The following is an 18,338-nucleotide window of genomic DNA, read 5'->3' on the forward strand; positions in this document are numbered from 1 at the left end:
CTTCGGAGAGAGATCCGTCACCGATGTTGGCTCTAAGGCCCCGCTGAAACCGCAACTACTGAAGAATGATTTTCTAAGTACAGCTCTGGAAAGTTTCTGGAAGAAATATTCTTGCAGAAACAAAAATATTAATGTCCCATTAATTCTCAGCTCTGTGGCACTGTGGGTTTGCAGTTGTGGTTTGTCTAGAATATTGAAAGAACAATTTGTGTTTTTACTTCTTTGATGGATTCCTTTTCAATGGTGTGACAGAAAAAAATGTAGAAAACCAAATGATTTGGATCAGGAATGATTATTTAGCCTATAAAACTGCAGAAAATAGTTTGATCTGAGTGCTAACTTGCATTTAGCCCCAGTAACAGTGTAGTGTGGGTCTGGAGACATCAGGGTGGTTGGTCCATCTGTCCAAGTCAAAGTATCTTTAATTGCACTGATTAAACTGGTGATTGAGTGCAATGGAATTTTTACAGACATTCATGGTCACAGAGGATGAATCTGCATGATTTCCTCCGATATGCTTTTGTTTTCATCTAGCTATGTCAGTTTTGAGTGAAATTTCTCAACTTCTATTGGATGTATTGTGAAATTTTCATGCTCCCCTCTGGATAAACTTTTTAAACTGTTGATCTCCTAGATCTGGTTATTCAGCAGAACTTATCATTATCAGTTAAATTAAAGTACCTGCTAACCAGATAATTTTCCCATCAGCCCACATCGTCTTGTGTTTAGTAGTAGCTAACATCCCAAATTACAGTAGCGAATTTGGTGAACATTACATCTGTCAAACTTAGCATGTTAGCGTCCTGCTGACATGTGCCAGAGTGTTAGCATACTGCAACATTTAGCTTAAAGCTCACTGTACAGAAACACAAGCTCATAGAGCTGCTAGTGTTATTGTAGGATCTTCATAATGTTCTGTAATCTGGTAAATTAGCATTCAATTCAATTCAATTCAATTCAATTCAATTTTATTTATATAGCGCCAATTACAGTCAATTCCAGGAGTATTTCCATTATGTTTATCAATGTATTTCGTGTTTTCTAGAATATTGTAGGGTTTTAGCTGTAGTATTTTATTATTTAATTTTCTCACACTGTAGGGTCTTAGCCTTAATATTTAAACTTGTTAGATAAATTCATAATAGAAGTCTTATTTCTCTGCTGCTAACAGCTAAAGCTCAAATATTTAATGCAGATACAATGCATGGCTTGCATGTAATGAATTTGACCAGGAAACTGCTGTTTGTGTTATCACTTAAATAAAAGTCAGACTGTGGTTCTGCTCTTGGTCGGGATCTCGTCTTGGATCTCACTGCTATGTGGTTGGCTAAGATCCAGCAGTGATAAGAACAAAAGAATCTTTTGGCTCGGTTACCCTGAGCCCCACTGTCACTCATTAAAGCTCCCGTGTCTCTAAGCCAATTAAGCCAATTAAGCATGAAACACAATGCTGCTTGTTTCTTCCACTATGCCTTTCTGTGAGGGAGGGGTGAGACTCAGGTCACCCAATGAGCTGCATTCAAAGTAAAGACGAGCAGCCAAGGACAGTCAGAGATACTTTAATATTGAGTAATTTTGTTCATCTCTTTTATACAAGTGCATCCATGCATGAAAACATATTTGATACTGTAGATGATGAAGTGCTCCATAATAATCTTAATGTTGAATGCTTGTTCCTGGCATATTAAAGTATATCTTTCCACAGGGAAGGTAATCTCATAAGAGGAATATTTGAACAGGAGCAGCTAATAAATATTGTTAAGTGGAGAACGTTCGTACAAACTTTCTAAAACGTCTGTTGCTGCAAATATTCCAACGTCTGACCGTATTTTGATGTCGCTGCCAGGATGTTACGCGATAGCTGGGTTATTTTAATCATCCTCCACAGGCCATGTTGAGGCTGACGCTAAACAGATGCTAATGTGAGGCCCATTAAAAGACAGGGAAAGAGGGATTCAGTGTGTGCAGGCAAGCGGAAAAGCAACAGCCTGTTTATCGCCTCATCCTGCTTTGTGCTCCAAACTTCGTTGCGGCATCCTGCGAAGCTCCCCCTCTTTCTTTTTCCTCAGTGTCTGCTGCTCCCCCTACTCCTCGCCTCACATTTCTTGCAGCAGCGTCATGCATGGGGGCATTCCCTGAACAGAAACAGATTTGTTTAGTTCACTGTCATTTTCTTTCACTGGATCCCTGTCTTTTCTATCATGTCTGAAAGCTGAACAGAGAGCCTATAGTGAGAAGAAGAATGTTCTCACTCTTCTATTTGTTGCTCAGCGCTTTGCATCTTACTTGCTTTTTTAAATTTCCTGTCTCTTTCTCTCTACTCTGGCAAACTCTCAATAAAATAGTGACAAAAACAGTTTTTAGACTTGTCTAGTTTTTAAAAGACTTTTTGGCTTGTTTCTGGGGTTCATCTGAGTGGGTTAACTGTATGTATTCTGGGATGGAGCCCAGAACGATGCATTCTTGAGCAGCTCTCATGTAGAGCTGAAGGGCTGGAGTAATTGTCCACAGTAGACAGACAGTGTGAAACGGCCTGACAGTTACTGAAGTTTCTGCCGTAGATGTTCCAGAAAAATGACAAAACTGCACTTCATGTTGGCTGAAATGTGTTACTCTAAGTCTGATTGATTTTAGTCTAACTTGATGGCTGTGTTTTGAATTTCATTCACTGTCTTTTGGCTCTTAAGACAAACGTCCAAACAGTAATGGCATGTGTGCTACACTTACACACCACATTGATTCACCTTAACCATGTCATTAACGCGTTAAATGTTTGGCTGTTCAGTAGTTAGAGACATTATAGAAGGTTGCTGCAAGTCAAACAATAAATTTCTTATGATGGCAGCCACTTGTGCACATAGTTTGTGCTCCTGGAGCTTCACTGCTCCCTCAGCAACCAATCAAAAATGATTTGTTGCCTCTTTTAGCTTTGACACAGTAACACCAATACGATCTAACTTCCTCAGGACTTGACGTCATCTATCCTCACATCACTTCTTCTCTCCCGCCCTTTACTTCCATCCCGTCTCTGTCCCATGTTAACAATCTGTCATTCCACCTGAAAATCATCTCATTCTCGAGAGTACTCTGACAGAGAAGGGTCAGTTCTCATTGTTAACCCACTGCATGGCGAAGCAGTCTTCATTTAACTTGATATATGCTGCGGATTCAATCTACCACACATATCCATCATGCAACAGTTGCTTCTTGCAGGAAGTTGTGGAAAGGATATACTTCCATGTGTCGTAAAAGATGGATAAGTGTTGGTTTTAGTGGAGTAAGTGCCATTCCATATGTTTACACTTGTCTATTTTAAGCCTCAGGCCCTCCTTTGGCTGGAGAGCAGAAGAGGACAGAGCTTTGAAATGATGAAAATTGATGCCGTTGGTCAGCCAGTGTTTTATTCAGCCTCCTAACCTCTATTTCATGCAGCTTCAAGTCTGTTTATGAGCATAAAACAGCGCTGAGAGCCTTGACCTTGCTTGTCAGAGGACATTGCACTCCTGACTGGTTCACTCAGTCAGCCCAGATACTGTTTCTGATTTGTGACGGGCTACTTGTGTAACTGTAAAATGGATCAAAGCCCAAAAAACAGAAGCAGGACAAAGTTACCCTGCAGCTATTTACTGATTGTCTTGGAAAGTGCTAAAAGAGCTCATTCAAGCAAGTCCTTTTTAACACGTTATTTGTGTTTATCTTTTCAAAACACCTTGCTGATGTGCTGCCCATTGCCAACTCACAAAGGCTGTAAATTTGAATTGCTGTCTTGTAAAAGGAAAAGTAGCACAATGAATAAATAAAAGGATGGCTCCTCAAGGACAGAGCATGAATGATAAAAGACTGTAGTGAATGTGAGGCAAGTGAAGTATGGTAACAATCCAGCTAAAGTGGAAGGAAGGAAACTCAAACATACCTGTGACTGCTTCTGGCCAAGGTGACTCCAAGTTTCTGTTTATGCCCTAAACATATCCAGGAGGTAAAACTTCAGCCAGTGGAATGCAAAATCCCAAAATGCATCACTTTTCCTGTCTGCTAGGAAAAGAGTGTTGTGTTTGGCTCTCAACAGGGAGTTTCTTTTTCAAGGGGGAAATGTTTTGTTTTATGCCATCTTGTTTGGTGCGCTGGCGAGATGGGAATGAAAGCCATTAAATAGTCTTAGTCAAGAAAAAGGGGAATGTGGGCTCCTTCGCCTCACCCCGCCTGTGTGTCACCCCATCACCTCTATGCTGAGGGGGCCTAGGTTTTGTGCAGAGGCCAAAACATCTGAAAAGAGACCCAGCATGGAGTCTACAGGATCCCCCGTCTTGCTGAACACATAGAAACATCATAAGAAAAGACAGAACCTCCACAAACTGTTTCTGAATATTAAAAAGAGAATTATAAGACATTAAAAAAAGAGGCCGGGAAGATGAGAGACAGACTCACCATTGAGCGATGGGATGGTGAAACGGAGAGGGGAGTGAACTTCACCAAGCACATTGTATACAGGGTTGCCCTCATTAAGATCCCATCGTACTCTGGGGGGAAACATTGTCGCTGGATTTAGGAGACCAGCCAAGACTGCAGGGGTTTATGTATTTGGCAGATCTCGAGGATAGCAGCATGAAGAACTGTTGGGAAGTGCGGCAATGTTTGCAGTTGCAAGAGGATTGTTGGATTGGATCTTAACTTTTTTGCCACTTTTCAAGGTATATCTGTGATTAAATCAGGGCAGGAGTGAATTGGGGAACTTTCTTTGGCATTTCTTCACTTCTGCAGCTACAGAACTGGCAGGAAAGTTGGTATATGCACACCTCCACTGCTCCTACACTTCACCATGCAGATCGTGTGCTTGCTGGTGGTGCTGTTTTCAATGCTGGTCATGCTGGGAGTCCCTAAAGACCACAAAGGTCCACACGTGGCCCATCGGCTCGCTGGTTTGCAGAAGTCTCAGTGGTGCAAACGGCTGACTAATAATCTTGGACTTCAGCAGAACCACCAGACCTTGAGACACTCCCACAAATGTAGCCACGTCTTTCACAGTAAGTACAAAAGTGCTACGTTACATAACTGTCACCCAAAAAACTTTTCGACAACATCAGAAATCATTTCGGTTAGTGGCTGTTACAGCGTTCCTTGGAGCACTTTGCAGTCAAGGAGGGGATTTTTTTTTTTACCATTTTGTACCTTGTAAATTCTTGGAAGTTGTTTTGTGCAAAAACGATTTAGCTGTGGTGTTAAAAGCTCTCTGTTTTCTCGGCCGCTGCCATCACAGCCCCGATAGTATGTCATTTTTTGTGCCTCTGCTGGTCTGATCAAGGTTGCAGGGGGAAGAGCGAGGACAGAGAGCCTCCCTGTTTACAGAGCTCAGTCATCATGACCTGCACTCACTGGGCTTTTTCCCCCCTTGCTTCTCTTTGCTTTTCTTTCTTCTTTTTTTGACAACCATAGAAGAAGGGTGAAACCAAAACTGAATAAAAAAGAGTTTGATGGAACATAAAAATTTCAAAATGGCCAGAGTCCAAGAGTAGCACATTGCTTTTTGATTTTGACAATACAGCAAGACCAGTAAGATAACAATTCACACATATCAGCCTCATCTTTACTGTTTTATGCATTCCTATCTGTGTTTTTTGCAGCTTATGTGTGTAAAAAGACACAAAGGCCTTATCAGTGACCTGTGATACTTTGTGTGATACAGTTTTATTGCTGTGTTTTATTCTTTGCTGTGCTACATCAAGCATTTAAAAAGCTCTTGTTCTCTTGTAGCAACCAGCCCTTCCACTCTCCTTCCTATGCTGATGAGTCTCACACTGGTCTATGCTGATAATTGCTTCTGTTCTTTGCTGCTGCTGCTGGCTGGAGGAAATCTTACTATTCAATTGGTGGCATTAAGCTGAACAGCCACTTTACAGATTCAGGGCTGTATAAAGCTTTCAGGAGAACTGTGCACATGAGAGCTGAGTGAGAATGGAGAGTGTAAATTGAGTGTAAATGGAGAGTGTAAACTGTAATATAATGCACACATGGATGAATGAGGGGGAAAAAACACATTGGGAGTACAAAGGCATGCTGCTCTCTTAATGTGTCAATCATGCAGTTTTCTTCAAGCTGAAGCAGTAAAGGGTTAAAGTAGCTCTAAGTACACTTTTCTTTAAACTGCAGCATTAACAAAATGTGATGAACAGCATTTTATTTAACTTTTCAGACATTTGTAAGAGAATAACTATATTTTTTAGCAATTATATTTCAGATTTCCATGTTTGCATTTCATTGTACAAAGTACTGTCATGGTTCTGTTCTAACAGAAATGCTTTTAAGGGCTTTTTATACTCCGTTTATTTCACTTTACAGTGCACTTTATAAAAAAAATCCAAGTCATGTGGACTGAGTTGTACTCTGATTAGTTAGAGCAGCTGGAGCATATGATGTAGAGCTATACAGTATTATAGCTGCACATTTATTCATTACCAATGAGCTGAATTCAGCAAATTTCCTTTAGTGCGAATTAGTGTTGAATATGTTTTTTTTCCCCGTCAGTTTCTCAGCCCACAAGAGTGCATTTCAGAGAAAGGATCATCATGATTTGTATCTGTTTGATATATGAAACTGTGTGAGATCCCCTGGACTTGATGACTAATGCATCACTAAGCACTAAAGCAGACATGTGCATGATAGACTGCTGGGAAAAGCAGCACTGAGCAGGATTAGTTCCTGCTTCTTTCACTGGAGGGCGCTGTTGGGTAACAAATGTTCACTGGAGCAGACGGAGGAGCTTTGAGTTGAGCTGAAGAAAGTCTTTCAGTTGTTTTTTTTCAGTCATTCTTTTTTTTTTCTCCACAATTTGGATCTTTTAGTATAAGATAAACTGCACATTTACGATGCAGATCTAAAGGAGCCACTTGCTGTAAAAGCTGTAATAGATACATTTAGCTTCAGAGAATTAGAGAATGATTGCAGAGAAGAAATTCCACTTCACTGACGTCTGAAGAGGAAAAAATGAGAAACACATTTTATATTAGTTAGTTTATGTCATATTGGAAAAAATGTTTTTTTTATTATTACCAAGGATACTCACTTAATTATTAGGCCGTATTTTAATTAAATAAAGTGATGCACAGTGGACTAATGTAGATAAACTGTGGGTTGTTTTCTTCGGGTTTATTTTAAAATATATTCATACTGTGTACTGCAAACATTACAGAATATTTATGAATGAATCTCCCAGTGTTATAGAGGCAACATATTCCTGCAATTTCATGCGTAAAACTAAGTATTTTAGTACAAATTATGTAGTTACACAGTAAGCTACATCACTTTATACATTTTAAGTATCTATCCTATATTTAGCTACATTTTTAGAGTGATAAAAATAGTGTTTTATAGCTAGATCCGTTTGTAAGTTGAAATATTAATGGGGTGTGAAACCACAGGAGACTAAACAAAACCCCAAATTATGTTTGAACCATTATATAATAACTCCGGAGTTCTTTAAAAAAAACAAAAAAACACTGTGGAGTCCCTTCAGGAATATCACTGCAATCTGCTGTTACATTTGTTTGTAGTCAAGAACCGCAGAGAGACTTAAAAAAACACGTCCAGGTAGTTTTATAAGGTTTCTCTTACTATTGGACGCACTTCAAGAAAATCCTACCAGAGAGCTGCGCTGGAGCTTCGGTGGGATCCAGGCGGGAAGAGGTTAAATTTCTTCTCTGGGAAACATTGTCGGGTCCATGGAGGGGGTAGAAAGAGGCGCATACCAATTGACGAGGCATTCCGCTTTTCCTTGAATGAAATGCTGTGAATATGAATCCGCGTTGCGCCCCTCTCGCGTGAGGTTCGGTGTCTGCGACGCGCACTCGGATCGGTCGGAGTTGCTGGAGCGCAGAACTGGAGGGGAAAGAAGTGATGGAAAAGTTGCACTGATCTGGCGTCCGGATCGGCTGGATGAGGAGAGGACAGCAGTACTAAGTAGCAAAGTTTCCGATCTCAAGTGACACATCCAGAACTGGACTGAAATAATGTGACTGCAAGCATTTCTTTTTTGTTTTTCAGCGGATTTTTTTTTTTACTCGCTCTGGAGTTAACTTTGCAGCGGATTTATTGTTTTTGTTGTTGTTGCACAAAGGAACTAAATGATTTGAATGAGATCGACTGGTTGATCAGTGAGCAGCAACGGGATGAATTCAAAGAAAGGATAGAGCTCTTTCACTTCTCTTTTAACGCATGCTACCATTCAGTTGGACCGGAACAGAGCATGTGGTGAAATTTCGAGCTGTTTGGAACTGTTTCTTTATTCATTTCCCCATCTTTTTAACCCTCCTTCTCACCTATATCAAGAAGTCAAAGCAGGGTGCTTGTGGACTGCTCTATTTTGCTTTTTTGTGACTCACAAACCAAAATCTTTGTTTGTTTTTCTTTTTCAAACTCTGGATTCTGAGATTTTGTCTTGCAGCTTGACATGAAGGAGCGGATGCCTCAATTGCTTTTTGAATAATTTGGATTACACAAGGACATTTCTCATAAGAGAGACGTTGAATGATGTCTCCAACTTCAATTGGATTTGTATTTCTGTTAGGAATTCTCCATGTGTGCTCAGGTAAGGAGTCTCGTAGCCTTTTATTGGGGTTTGCCAGTTGAATTTTTATTTTCTGATGCTACAACCCACACAGAATAATTAAATTAGACTACAGTGCCTGCATAATACACAGTTTCAGTTAAAATCACTAAACAAAGTGTCAAAATGTATAAAAAGAAATGCCTTCTCATGTGAAACTGGTTGCAGTGGTGCAGTTATAGACACAAACTTCGCCAACTATACTAGAACCTAATTCTGAACATTGGACTTAAGTCAAACACTGAGTGCGTTTCAGGCCTTACTCAGATGTTTGGAAGAGGCTCATCTCTGGTTTGTATTTTTAGGTTTATTGCCATAAAAAGACAAATGCAAAGTGACATAACAGGGAAATTTTCCTCTCGACCAACAAAGTCAATGTACAGGATAAAGGGTTTGTCCAACTTTTAAAAGCTGAGCACACATAAAGTCACACATAAAGAGCTGAGGCCATATGGGATCAGTGCAGAGAGCAGCTATCATCGGTCATACAGACAGCACGAGCCCCAATGGGGACCATGTTTCCATGTATGTCATGATTCTTCCCCCGGATGACTATTATTGCTGAGTGCAACATTTTTTTTTTTTTTTTATGTGCTCTTAGAATGAAAATCTGCAGCATATCAAATGACATACATTCTTAGTTTTCATTTGTCCTCTTCCAGTGACTATTTTAATGCAATTTGGTGCCATTTATTATGTGAAAATACAACAGCTTGGTTTCAATTTGTCTTTGTCGTCTGATGCTACTGGCATTTTTTGTTATTATCTTACACATTTTGCCTCCTCACCCATCACATGGATGTCTTTATAGAGTTTCTGGACCGTGTTAGCTGGGGTTTTCCAGGTCAGTAGCTTCGGAGTTAAGAAGCAAATGCTTACCACCCCACTGAAAGACTTTAAGTATCCTGAATGTGGTGGACTTTAAACAAAGACAAAGTTTTACAAAGAATTGATAATAATAAAAAAAGAGTAACCAGAACAATCTCTATGTAGTATAATACTAGCAGAGAAGCAGCAGGGACACCCAGGCCTTCTACTACTGTTTATTGTAGCTCCAGCACACCTATATAATTACACAAGCAATAGTCAGCATAATTATTTTCAAGTTTAAACCTGAAAAGCCATTGTGGCATATAACCAGTCCAAATTCTTAGCCTGTTTCCAGATGTCCCTAAAAGTGAGCGTAAATGTCAGACATCTGTCATGACTTTAGTTTCTCTACTGCATCGAATAGAACATCTTTGAACACCTTATTTACACTAAAATCAGATTCTGTCAGATTTTTTCAGGTTTTAACTGTCTGGTGGTCCATGTTTGTTCACATTTTGAGTCGTTCTGCAGAATTTCTTTGCTCACATTCAGATGCTATTCTGATAGTAGCCATGAATTGGGTCTTTGTTTATGAGTACAGAGTCAGAGACGCGGAGATGGAGAAAGGCTGAGACACCGCAGTAGTCTGAGGAAACAGCATAGCACCTAAACAGGAAGTAGGGTCAGAGGTGAGCTTTGAGAACTAGGCGGTGGCTCCATCTGCTCCACCCTGAGCCTGTAATGGTCCCGTCCTGTGAGAAAGTCCATCAGACACCCTGGGTTTCCAATTACGCCTGGCTGTTGGGGATGTCTGGGGATGTTTCCTTGGGAGAGGCATGAGAATAGGGCCTGCTAATAGAGATGGACTGGACAGCAGATACTCAAAGGATTGGTCCTGGATTAGACACCAGTGTTGGGAAAATTGGATTTCACGCCACTTGCCAGGGAAAAGATTTCATATTTGCATCTAATTGGAGGGTTAACAACTTCATTCTGATGTAGGAAAGATATCGGATCTCTGAAGTAAAGACTTAACGGTGTTCAGTAACATCTCTGTGGATCGTATCAAGATTATTTTCACATTGCTGGCCGGGTTGGAAGAACATTTTACTTGTATCTGTGGAATAGAAGGAGAGCGATAAGATGACCTTTGGCCTGTCAAATGTGTGATGACTTGCTTATTGCCACAGTCTGAAGGTTGTAAATTGATACCTCCATCTGTCATGTCTCGCCTTGTTATCAGGTGATCTGTCCTCCTGCTATATACTTAATGGTTGCTCTTCAGACCTTACTCACCTCAGAGGAGATACCATTTAAATAAGGGCAAGAGGTGGTTTTACTTCTCACACTTAAGAGGATAATTTGGATTATTTTGAGAAGATAAGGGTTGTTAGGGTGATATATATATTAACCGGATGGGCATATCTTCAGGGCAAACAACAGACTTATCCCTAAAAAGTTTACCTCCATGTTGCTGTAAACACTTTTGGTGATCATATCCAGGGCAGCAGAGTGAGTAACTGTGAGTATGCGCTCATGCTGATAAAAATATGGGCAGTGGCAGCGGTGCCCTGGTAATCAGTCCTGGTCCCAGCAGCACCAAGCTGTGGAGGTCTTGACAAATTGACTCGTAAGTGCTGATAAATTGCAGAGCCCTTCCGCCTCCTACATCATAGCGATATGACAGGACACAGCAGGTTCCAAAGCCAATTAATGACCAGAGAGCACAGGTGAGACTCATCTCTGTCTCCGGGCTTCTTACGAGCACCTTTCACACGGCCCGAACACATTCTCATTAAAGCCTGCCTCTTCTCTTAACCACCTCTCACAGTTACTCACTCGCTATCAGTGTTGTGAAATAGCTCAATGGTGTTCCAAACAGGCCCAAAATCAAGTTGTCTGGTTATGTGAGCACACTGGGTGTTTGAGAAACATGATGGGAACAAGTCTCAAGTCTGCTGTGTCACCTTTCAGTTTAAAAATCTCACACCTAAGCAAGATGACAGTGTCCATAAAGCAACGGTATATCTCCATAACTTCCACTAATGCACATTAATCTGATCCTAATCCGAATCAAACGGGGTTTTACACCCTAAGATCCAGGATTAGGCAGACTTTGGCTTAGTGAAACCACATGGAGGAATGTGGGAGGGCAGTGTCTGTCCTCTTCCTGCTCGTGAGAAACTCTGGCTAAGTCATTAATGACTGACAAGATAAACATTTCAAAGCAGTTTGTTTGAGGGCAGATAAATTAGGCGGTGACTCTTAATGATCTGCTTTCCCCCAACTGCTCTGCCTTTAATGACCTAAAAGCTCTGCTTAATTGGATTAATTAACAAATCCATCTGACGTCAATAGTTTGTAATTTGCCGTGGCTTCAACTCGGCTGATACGGAGGATTTAGATAATTTTATAAAACAGGATACTTCCCTGTGTCTTTTGTGTCAACCTTTTGGAATTTGGGATACCTCAGGAATTAACTGCTTGCTCTGTTTGGGAGTTATGAGGAATTTTGCTCACTTCATGCTGATAATGTTGTCATGACTTACTTAGCAAGTATCACTTTGTCTGTCAAGTTGTCTGTCAGTTTAAGCTCCAAATATGCACAGCCAGACAGAGTAAAGCCTGTCTACACTAAGAATACCCCCGAACATAACTTCATACAAGCATTTTAGCGTGGAGCTGGCTGATATAAGGAGGCAGCAGGCGTGTCCAGGATATTAAACTCGTGGGTCAGTATAGTTAATGCATCTTGCTCTGACAGTTGACGTGGAGGACAAACATTCCCTATTGCCTCTTGGTCTTGAAGTGATGAATGGCGTGCCCTTATAGCATGAAAGGTGTTGTCTGGTTTCTGTCCCCGCTGCACAAATGGCACGCTTAGAATTCCCACAGCTTTGCTTCCTGCTAGGAAAAATGTTCTTTTCGAGTAATGCAGGAGCAAATTACATTTGATTTCACATTGTACATGCATGCTTACTTGATCCAGTCTCGTGTTAGTTTCCCCGCTGCCTCCAGTAATATAGATGTGAACAAGAAGAAAAGGCAGGGACATGGGGTTTGTGTTTGTGTGGGGTGGCGAAAGGAATCTCTTCATCCCCTTACCCATCCCCCCACTTTTTTTCTTCTTTTTTTTTTTTTTTGTTTTGGCCCAATTTTTTAAGACTTGCCTTTTTTGTGACTGGTCAGCGCAGTCTTTCTCAAATAAAGCAGGCCGACACGCAGAAAAAAGCCTGTGGGGAAGGGGACGGGGAGGCCGCATTGTGCTGCCTTAACAGGGTGATTGTAAGGCATGGAGGAGGGGAGGAGAATGGTTCACGAGAGACTGAGGGTGTATGAGGAGTGTAGAGGGGAGGAGTGCGGCTACACAAAGGCTACCCCAGGGTGTGGAAGGGGGGATGGATGTAGGGAGGAGAACAGAGGACGAAGGGGAGGACGGAGCAGTCAAACGTACCATAACACACCAGCTCTGGGAATACTCTTGATCTGGGCTCCCTATGCTCACATTGCATATTCCTTCTGGTCCCTCATGGCCCTCGAATTTGCTGATTAGGGCGAGAGCGGTGGAAAAACTGTGAGGCGAAGAACGCTGGTGTTGTTTTTTTCCCTCAAAGGTGGACATGTGGAGAGAGGTGAAGCTGATTTTTAGAAGTGCTGAGTAAATAAAAGATGGTGCGAAGCTCCGGTGTGGCATTGAGGGTTTTGGTGTGGACTAATATGGCCAACATACCACATGGAGCTAAATTCTGCATGCTCAGGAACTCCCAGAGGGCCTGCCCTGGGCCTGGCGCTTGCTGTGGTTGGTGAAGCTATGCTACCGAGGGGTACTCTGCCTTGTGCATTTTAAAAAAGGCTCAGACCTCCCTCCCTTTCATTTTCTCCACTGGGGAGACCTAGAGATGGCATTGAGGACAGCCTTTCCCCAGTATCCTTCTTTTCTTTCTCACTCCCTGAGCTCAGGCCTCCTCCCAGCCTCTGTGACCATTCTATTACCCTCTCATTTCAAGGCCTGGATACACTTTTGAAATGCTAAACCTCTCTTTGGTTATAACTGACAGGGGAAAATACCATTAAAGAGGCTGAGAGGAATAGATTAAATTAGCAGTTAAAAGAGAGTCTGCTAATTAGTTGATTAATGTCTTTGGTTCCTCCCCCTCGCAGCAATACTGTCGTAGTTAAGATTCCCACTGGTGACAAGACTCTCCCTCCTCGTCAACTTTATTTCCTGTTTATTTTACGCTTTGAAATATTATTTTTTTAATTCAATGCAGTGCAGTTGATGGGTTGGGAGATTCGAATAGCAACTCTCCTGCAGAGCTGCATCAGCAACTTAGCCTGCTAGTTCCGGAGGGCTAATTCTGTCACACAAAAGACAGTGATAAAAGTAGGAGGGGTGCTCTCTATTTAAGGGGAAGCATTGAAAAACATAATTAATGAGAAGGTGACCTTGAAATTCACTCTTCTAGGACTGCTTTAGGAGCCAGTCCAACCATTCAGCTGTAACCATGGTGAGGAGGCTTCAAATAACTGTGTGATTTTCCAACATGTAAATACACAGTTGCTCTGAGTTGGGAGATTAACTTTAATCCTGGGCTATTATCAGGCTTACCCACTTCTTCCGCAAATTGGTGACATTTTCCTTAAATTTGATGTCAGCATTGAAATGAGCACAAAAAAATCCCAAGCATTTTCTGCCATTTTCTTCACTGTAGATAATGTGTGTGGTGCCACTCTGCAAAAAGCTATTGAGCCCTTTGAACAGGAACAACACTTGTGAATTATACAGAAAGCCTCTTGATTTTCACCTTTTTATAAAGCCTAGACTATTCTTTTCAGTTTTGAAAGACTTACAGAGCTGTTTATCAATCTTTCCTGTCAACATTTTAGCCTCCTTCAACTTTCTCTCCCACCGACATCCCTTCTTCCTGCTTACACAATGAAAGCTCCAATTGAATAACAATTGTAGTCGGTGGCTGAACGACAGGTTCCTCAGGCTTTAAACACAAGATTGCTTTTACTTTTGCCCGTGTGTCTGTCAGCAAGTCTTAATCACAAGCTTCATTCTTCAAACTATTAACTGTGCACTTCAGGTTTAGAGCCTCACCCTCATTTCCCTACAAGCACTTTGCTTTAGTAATCTCACCTGTCTTGGCTCAGAAGACATTGTTGCAAAATGTCTGAAGGTGCTCTGTCATAAAATCTGTCCTACTTCTGTCTTACTTTCATTTAGCATTCAGTCTTGATTAATCCATTTCATTATGTCCTGTAATCACAGCATTATTCCACCTCTGCTTAGTGCTTTAATGGTAATGATGGATGTCACTTTTACAGACGCCCTTCAGTGAAAATCAAGTTTTTTACCTTGTTAAAATGTCCATATGGAGTTTTTTATATGCTGGAAATTAGCAGTCAACGCCTGGGCTGGTCATTTCCATTTTGAAGATTAAGTCTTAAAAACACAAATACAGACTAACATTTTTCATATGTTACAAACTGAGATGGAGATTTCTGGTTTCTGGTTCAAACATGTATGGTTTAATTTCTCTAATATTACAACTTGCCATTGTGTAGCGTTGCATAGTGTAAAGTGTTTGATCAGAATCGTTACTAGGTGAACTAGTGTGTCGAGCTGCAGCGAGTGGGGACGGATGTGTGGCGAGAGAGGCGGAGACTTCATAGATCTGTAACGGTGTAGAGTTACATCTAAGCCATTTTAAGGCAGGAAGGGATTATTTTCATAGAAAACCCCTCCTAATTATGCAACTTTGCTACACAGAGATGAGTTTTAGGGGTTGAATCAACAACCGGAGAGGAACTTTAAATCTTTATGGATTTCTGGGTAGCCAAAGACAAAATTATCCAAAGCACTTTCTTTACCTTTTGACTTTGAGCTGGGCTTATGCCCCCTGTCCATGGTCATACTTTTGCTATTTGAGTGAAAGAAATTCATTGATTTAATTCAAACCTCCATAGCGAACATAGGCTTTAATTTTGCCATGGTTCAGTTTGTCTGTTTAGTATGACAGTGCAGACTACACCCTTATTTAGAGCTGCTAATAAAACAGGAATGATGCATTCCAAAGATAAAAATATCTATTTATTGGTTTCCTCACAGTTGATCATTTTTATATGGGAGAATTTGAGTGGAAAATCTGTGGAATTATGTATAAATGGAAAGAAGAAGTGATGTCCTCAGGGTGGTTATTTCCACTTAGAAAAAGTTTTGAAGGCTGGTGGTGATACGGATATTTCCTCCCTTGCATTAGTCTTCACAGCTGCCACTGTTTCCATCTCTGGAAGAAAACAGGTTTTCTTTGAAAATTTCCTCAGATGTTTAACATTATTTCTTCTATAAAAAATAGAAAACTGGCAGATGAGAATTAAGGAGCTGAGATTCATTTGTGATCAAGTCCTATTCAGTTGTAGCATGGAAGGAAACAGTATTTGGCTAGATACACTGTGTACCTGGACAGTTGGTATGTGTTTTGAGGAGAGGACGTGGTAAGTGGGTGCTGGAAAGCAGACAGGCCAGTGAGCAGTTGTCTGCAGAAGGAAATTTCTTTTTAATGCCAGACTGGGCACAGTCTCCCCTCTGTGGACGTCTAGAAAAAGGCTTCTTGGCAGACTTTGCCCCTTCATTAATCTTGACCAAATATTTACTGTGCATCACATGGCAAGCCTTACATCCCACTTTAATTTTTCCAGGTTTTGAACAGTTTGGGGCAATTTGTGTTCCATTTGGCTGGACCCGGGCCATGCCCCACTCAGCAGGCCCATGCTGGTGTCTCTGGGACTTTGCCACATGGCTCCACAGAGTCTTAACCTATGCTATAGGAGCCACGTTTCACTTTAATAATACTACCACAGCTACAGTATGCGAACCACTGTTGCACATATGCACATACGCAAGCTTGCACACATTGACACTGCAGTGCTATTTGCTCTGTGCTTACCCTTTTAACCTAAAGGGCACCACAAAGGAAATGTGCCAAGTTTCTGCACTCAGACATTACCATTGTGCCCTCAACTGAATGCACTAAATGAAATTCCCTTTCAGCAGCCAGCTGTCTAAGATTTACTTTAGAATGTGTTTGGCCGAGCATTTAGAATAGCCTACATAAGCAGTTAAGGTCATCAGCTTTGGTCTCAGGGACTGTAATGCAACACTGGTCTGACACCAGGCCTGTATCATGGCTGCAATCAAATAAATAACATTTATAAAGCATTAGGTGCTTTTTGGCCATGCCTGCTCCAATTCAGTTTGGCATCTCTTCAGAACTGTTCTTTTTTTTGGCATTCAGCCCACATGCCATACTCCCTGTGGCTAGGCTGTGCCAGCTGAGTGTGCTGGTCCCTCTGCCCCTCCCCTGGCTTCCCCCCGCATCCCACCACCTATCACAGCCCCATCATGGCTGGTCAGAGGAACAGAAATACTGCAGCCAGTCCAGAGGGTGACCTTGGAGAGAGCGGACCACCACACCGCATTTTCAAATTAAATTAAGCATACATTAAGCAGTTTTATTTACATTAACCCTGCAGTGCTGTTCCCATCCATTCATGTTTATAATGCATCCATTTAACTATATATTTGTCTTTCAAAATGCTAAGCAAATTGTTGTTGCTGAAATACGGTTTTATTAATCTCTAGAGGATTTCAAGTCTAGCAGCTCATGGAAGTAAGAAGGCGGCAGTGAAATGCTCACTATCCCCTGTTGGGAAATAAATGTACCAGTGTATTCAATTACCCCTGCTTCTCCAATCCTGCTGTTGTAGAAAGCTTTGATGTATCACTAAGATTGCACTGGTCAAACCTCATTAAAATGGCAATGCTGGAAAACAAAAACAAGAAGTAATTGCCTGCTCGCACTCCCTTGTGCTTCTGTTTCTGTAATACCCCCCGTACTCCGAGACTTGACGGTGCTGCATACACAAGCTTACTAATAGAAGGTCTAAGCCTGGCATCTGTGCTCCATATTAATTACAGCCCCTTTTTCTGGGGTCTGTGTTCTGCTAAAGGAATGACATCCTTGACATCGGTGTTCCTGAGAAGTACAGGCTGGGTTTTCTTCTCAGGTCATCACTGTGAATGTGTAGGGTCAACGTGAGGAGCCTGTGAGTCTGCCCACATTGTGAATACATTGATAGATAGATACCAGATTGACTGACACACATGCACAGAGACAGACCGACTCTTTGCTTGCATCCAGCCTGCTCTGTTCGGCCCATCTGCTTGGTCTCCAGAGCCAATTTGACAGGCAGCTTCCTAACAAGCATTCCAGTCTTTTCCAATACAGATTTCCTCCTTGTCCTAGTGAATTGATATAATAAACAACTTACATTTATCCTGCAGGAATGAATTCTGCCCTCTTGGCCTGCTACAGAGTTTGACAGCTTTTGTTTGTGTGTAATGACACTCACTGCAGCAGATTGGCATCAGGAGGAGCTACAGCTCAACCACAATTGTGTCCCCTGGGTTTCTGTTGAAAATGTATCATTGTAAGGCATATTTTCCTCTTGTTATGCCTTTTCACATTTACTCATCATTATTTTGTTGCTGACAGTCTATGTGAAATTACTGTGAATATTTAAATAGTGGAAGCAAGCTCACTCTGTAAAATTGATGAATGAAATAAAGCCATTCGTCTGTTGTTAGGTTTCAAGCGGAACAAAGATGTCTGTGTTGTCTTCGGTTGACTTACACGGTGTTTCATGACCATCCATACTCCTTTATCATGCTTGCGATAATGCATGCAGCTTGGAGCAGAAGTGGAAATACTGCTGCTATTGTTTTAGATTCAGATGGGGGCCCCAGAGCAGGATGGGCCCCAGCCTCCCAGAGGAGCACTGCTACACTGTCTTACTCCCAACCTGGCCTGCCTTGCCTGGAGAGAACCAGGGATGCGTTTCCCAGCTGACACAGCCAGGAACCAGG

At 41.5% G+C, this 18,338-nt stretch overlaps 1 protein-coding gene and 1 long non-coding RNA gene across 10 annotated transcripts in view; one reads left to right on the plus strand and one right to left on the minus strand.

Moving 5' to 3' along the window:
- robo1 (roundabout, axon guidance receptor, homolog 1 (Drosophila)) overlaps positions 1-18,338 on the plus strand; it is a 234,593-nt gene that overhangs the window by 94,201 nt on the left and 122,054 nt on the right. For 3 of the 9 annotated variants that reach the window (XM_055012160.1, XM_055012164.1, XM_055012161.1), the window contains exon 1: positions 4,802-5,021. The exons of 5 other annotated variants lie outside the window; for them this stretch is intronic. In XM_055012160.1, the coding sequence (XP_054868135.1) occupies positions 4,817-5,021 (205 nt within the window). In that variant the 5' untranslated portion in view covers positions 4,802-4,816. Of the gene's footprint in view, positions 1-4,801; positions 5,022-8,189; positions 8,579-18,338 lie in introns of those variants that run through there. One more of the 9 variants, XM_023274747.3, reaches the window with a different exon arrangement.
- LOC129349304 (uncharacterized) lies at positions 1,544-7,774 on the minus strand. Its single transcript, XR_008602261.1, has 2 exons — positions 7,634-7,774; positions 1,544-2,135 (listed from the first exon to the last, which is right to left on the minus strand). It is a non-coding gene; the product is annotated as an uncharacterized LOC129349304 (long non-coding RNA).

The sequence above is a fragment of the Amphiprion ocellaris genome, chromosome 7, assembly GCF_022539595.1.
Source record: "Amphiprion ocellaris isolate individual 3 ecotype Okinawa chromosome 7, ASM2253959v1, whole genome shotgun sequence".
Classification (NCBI taxonomy): domain Eukaryota; kingdom Metazoa; phylum Chordata; class Actinopteri; family Pomacentridae; genus Amphiprion; species Amphiprion ocellaris.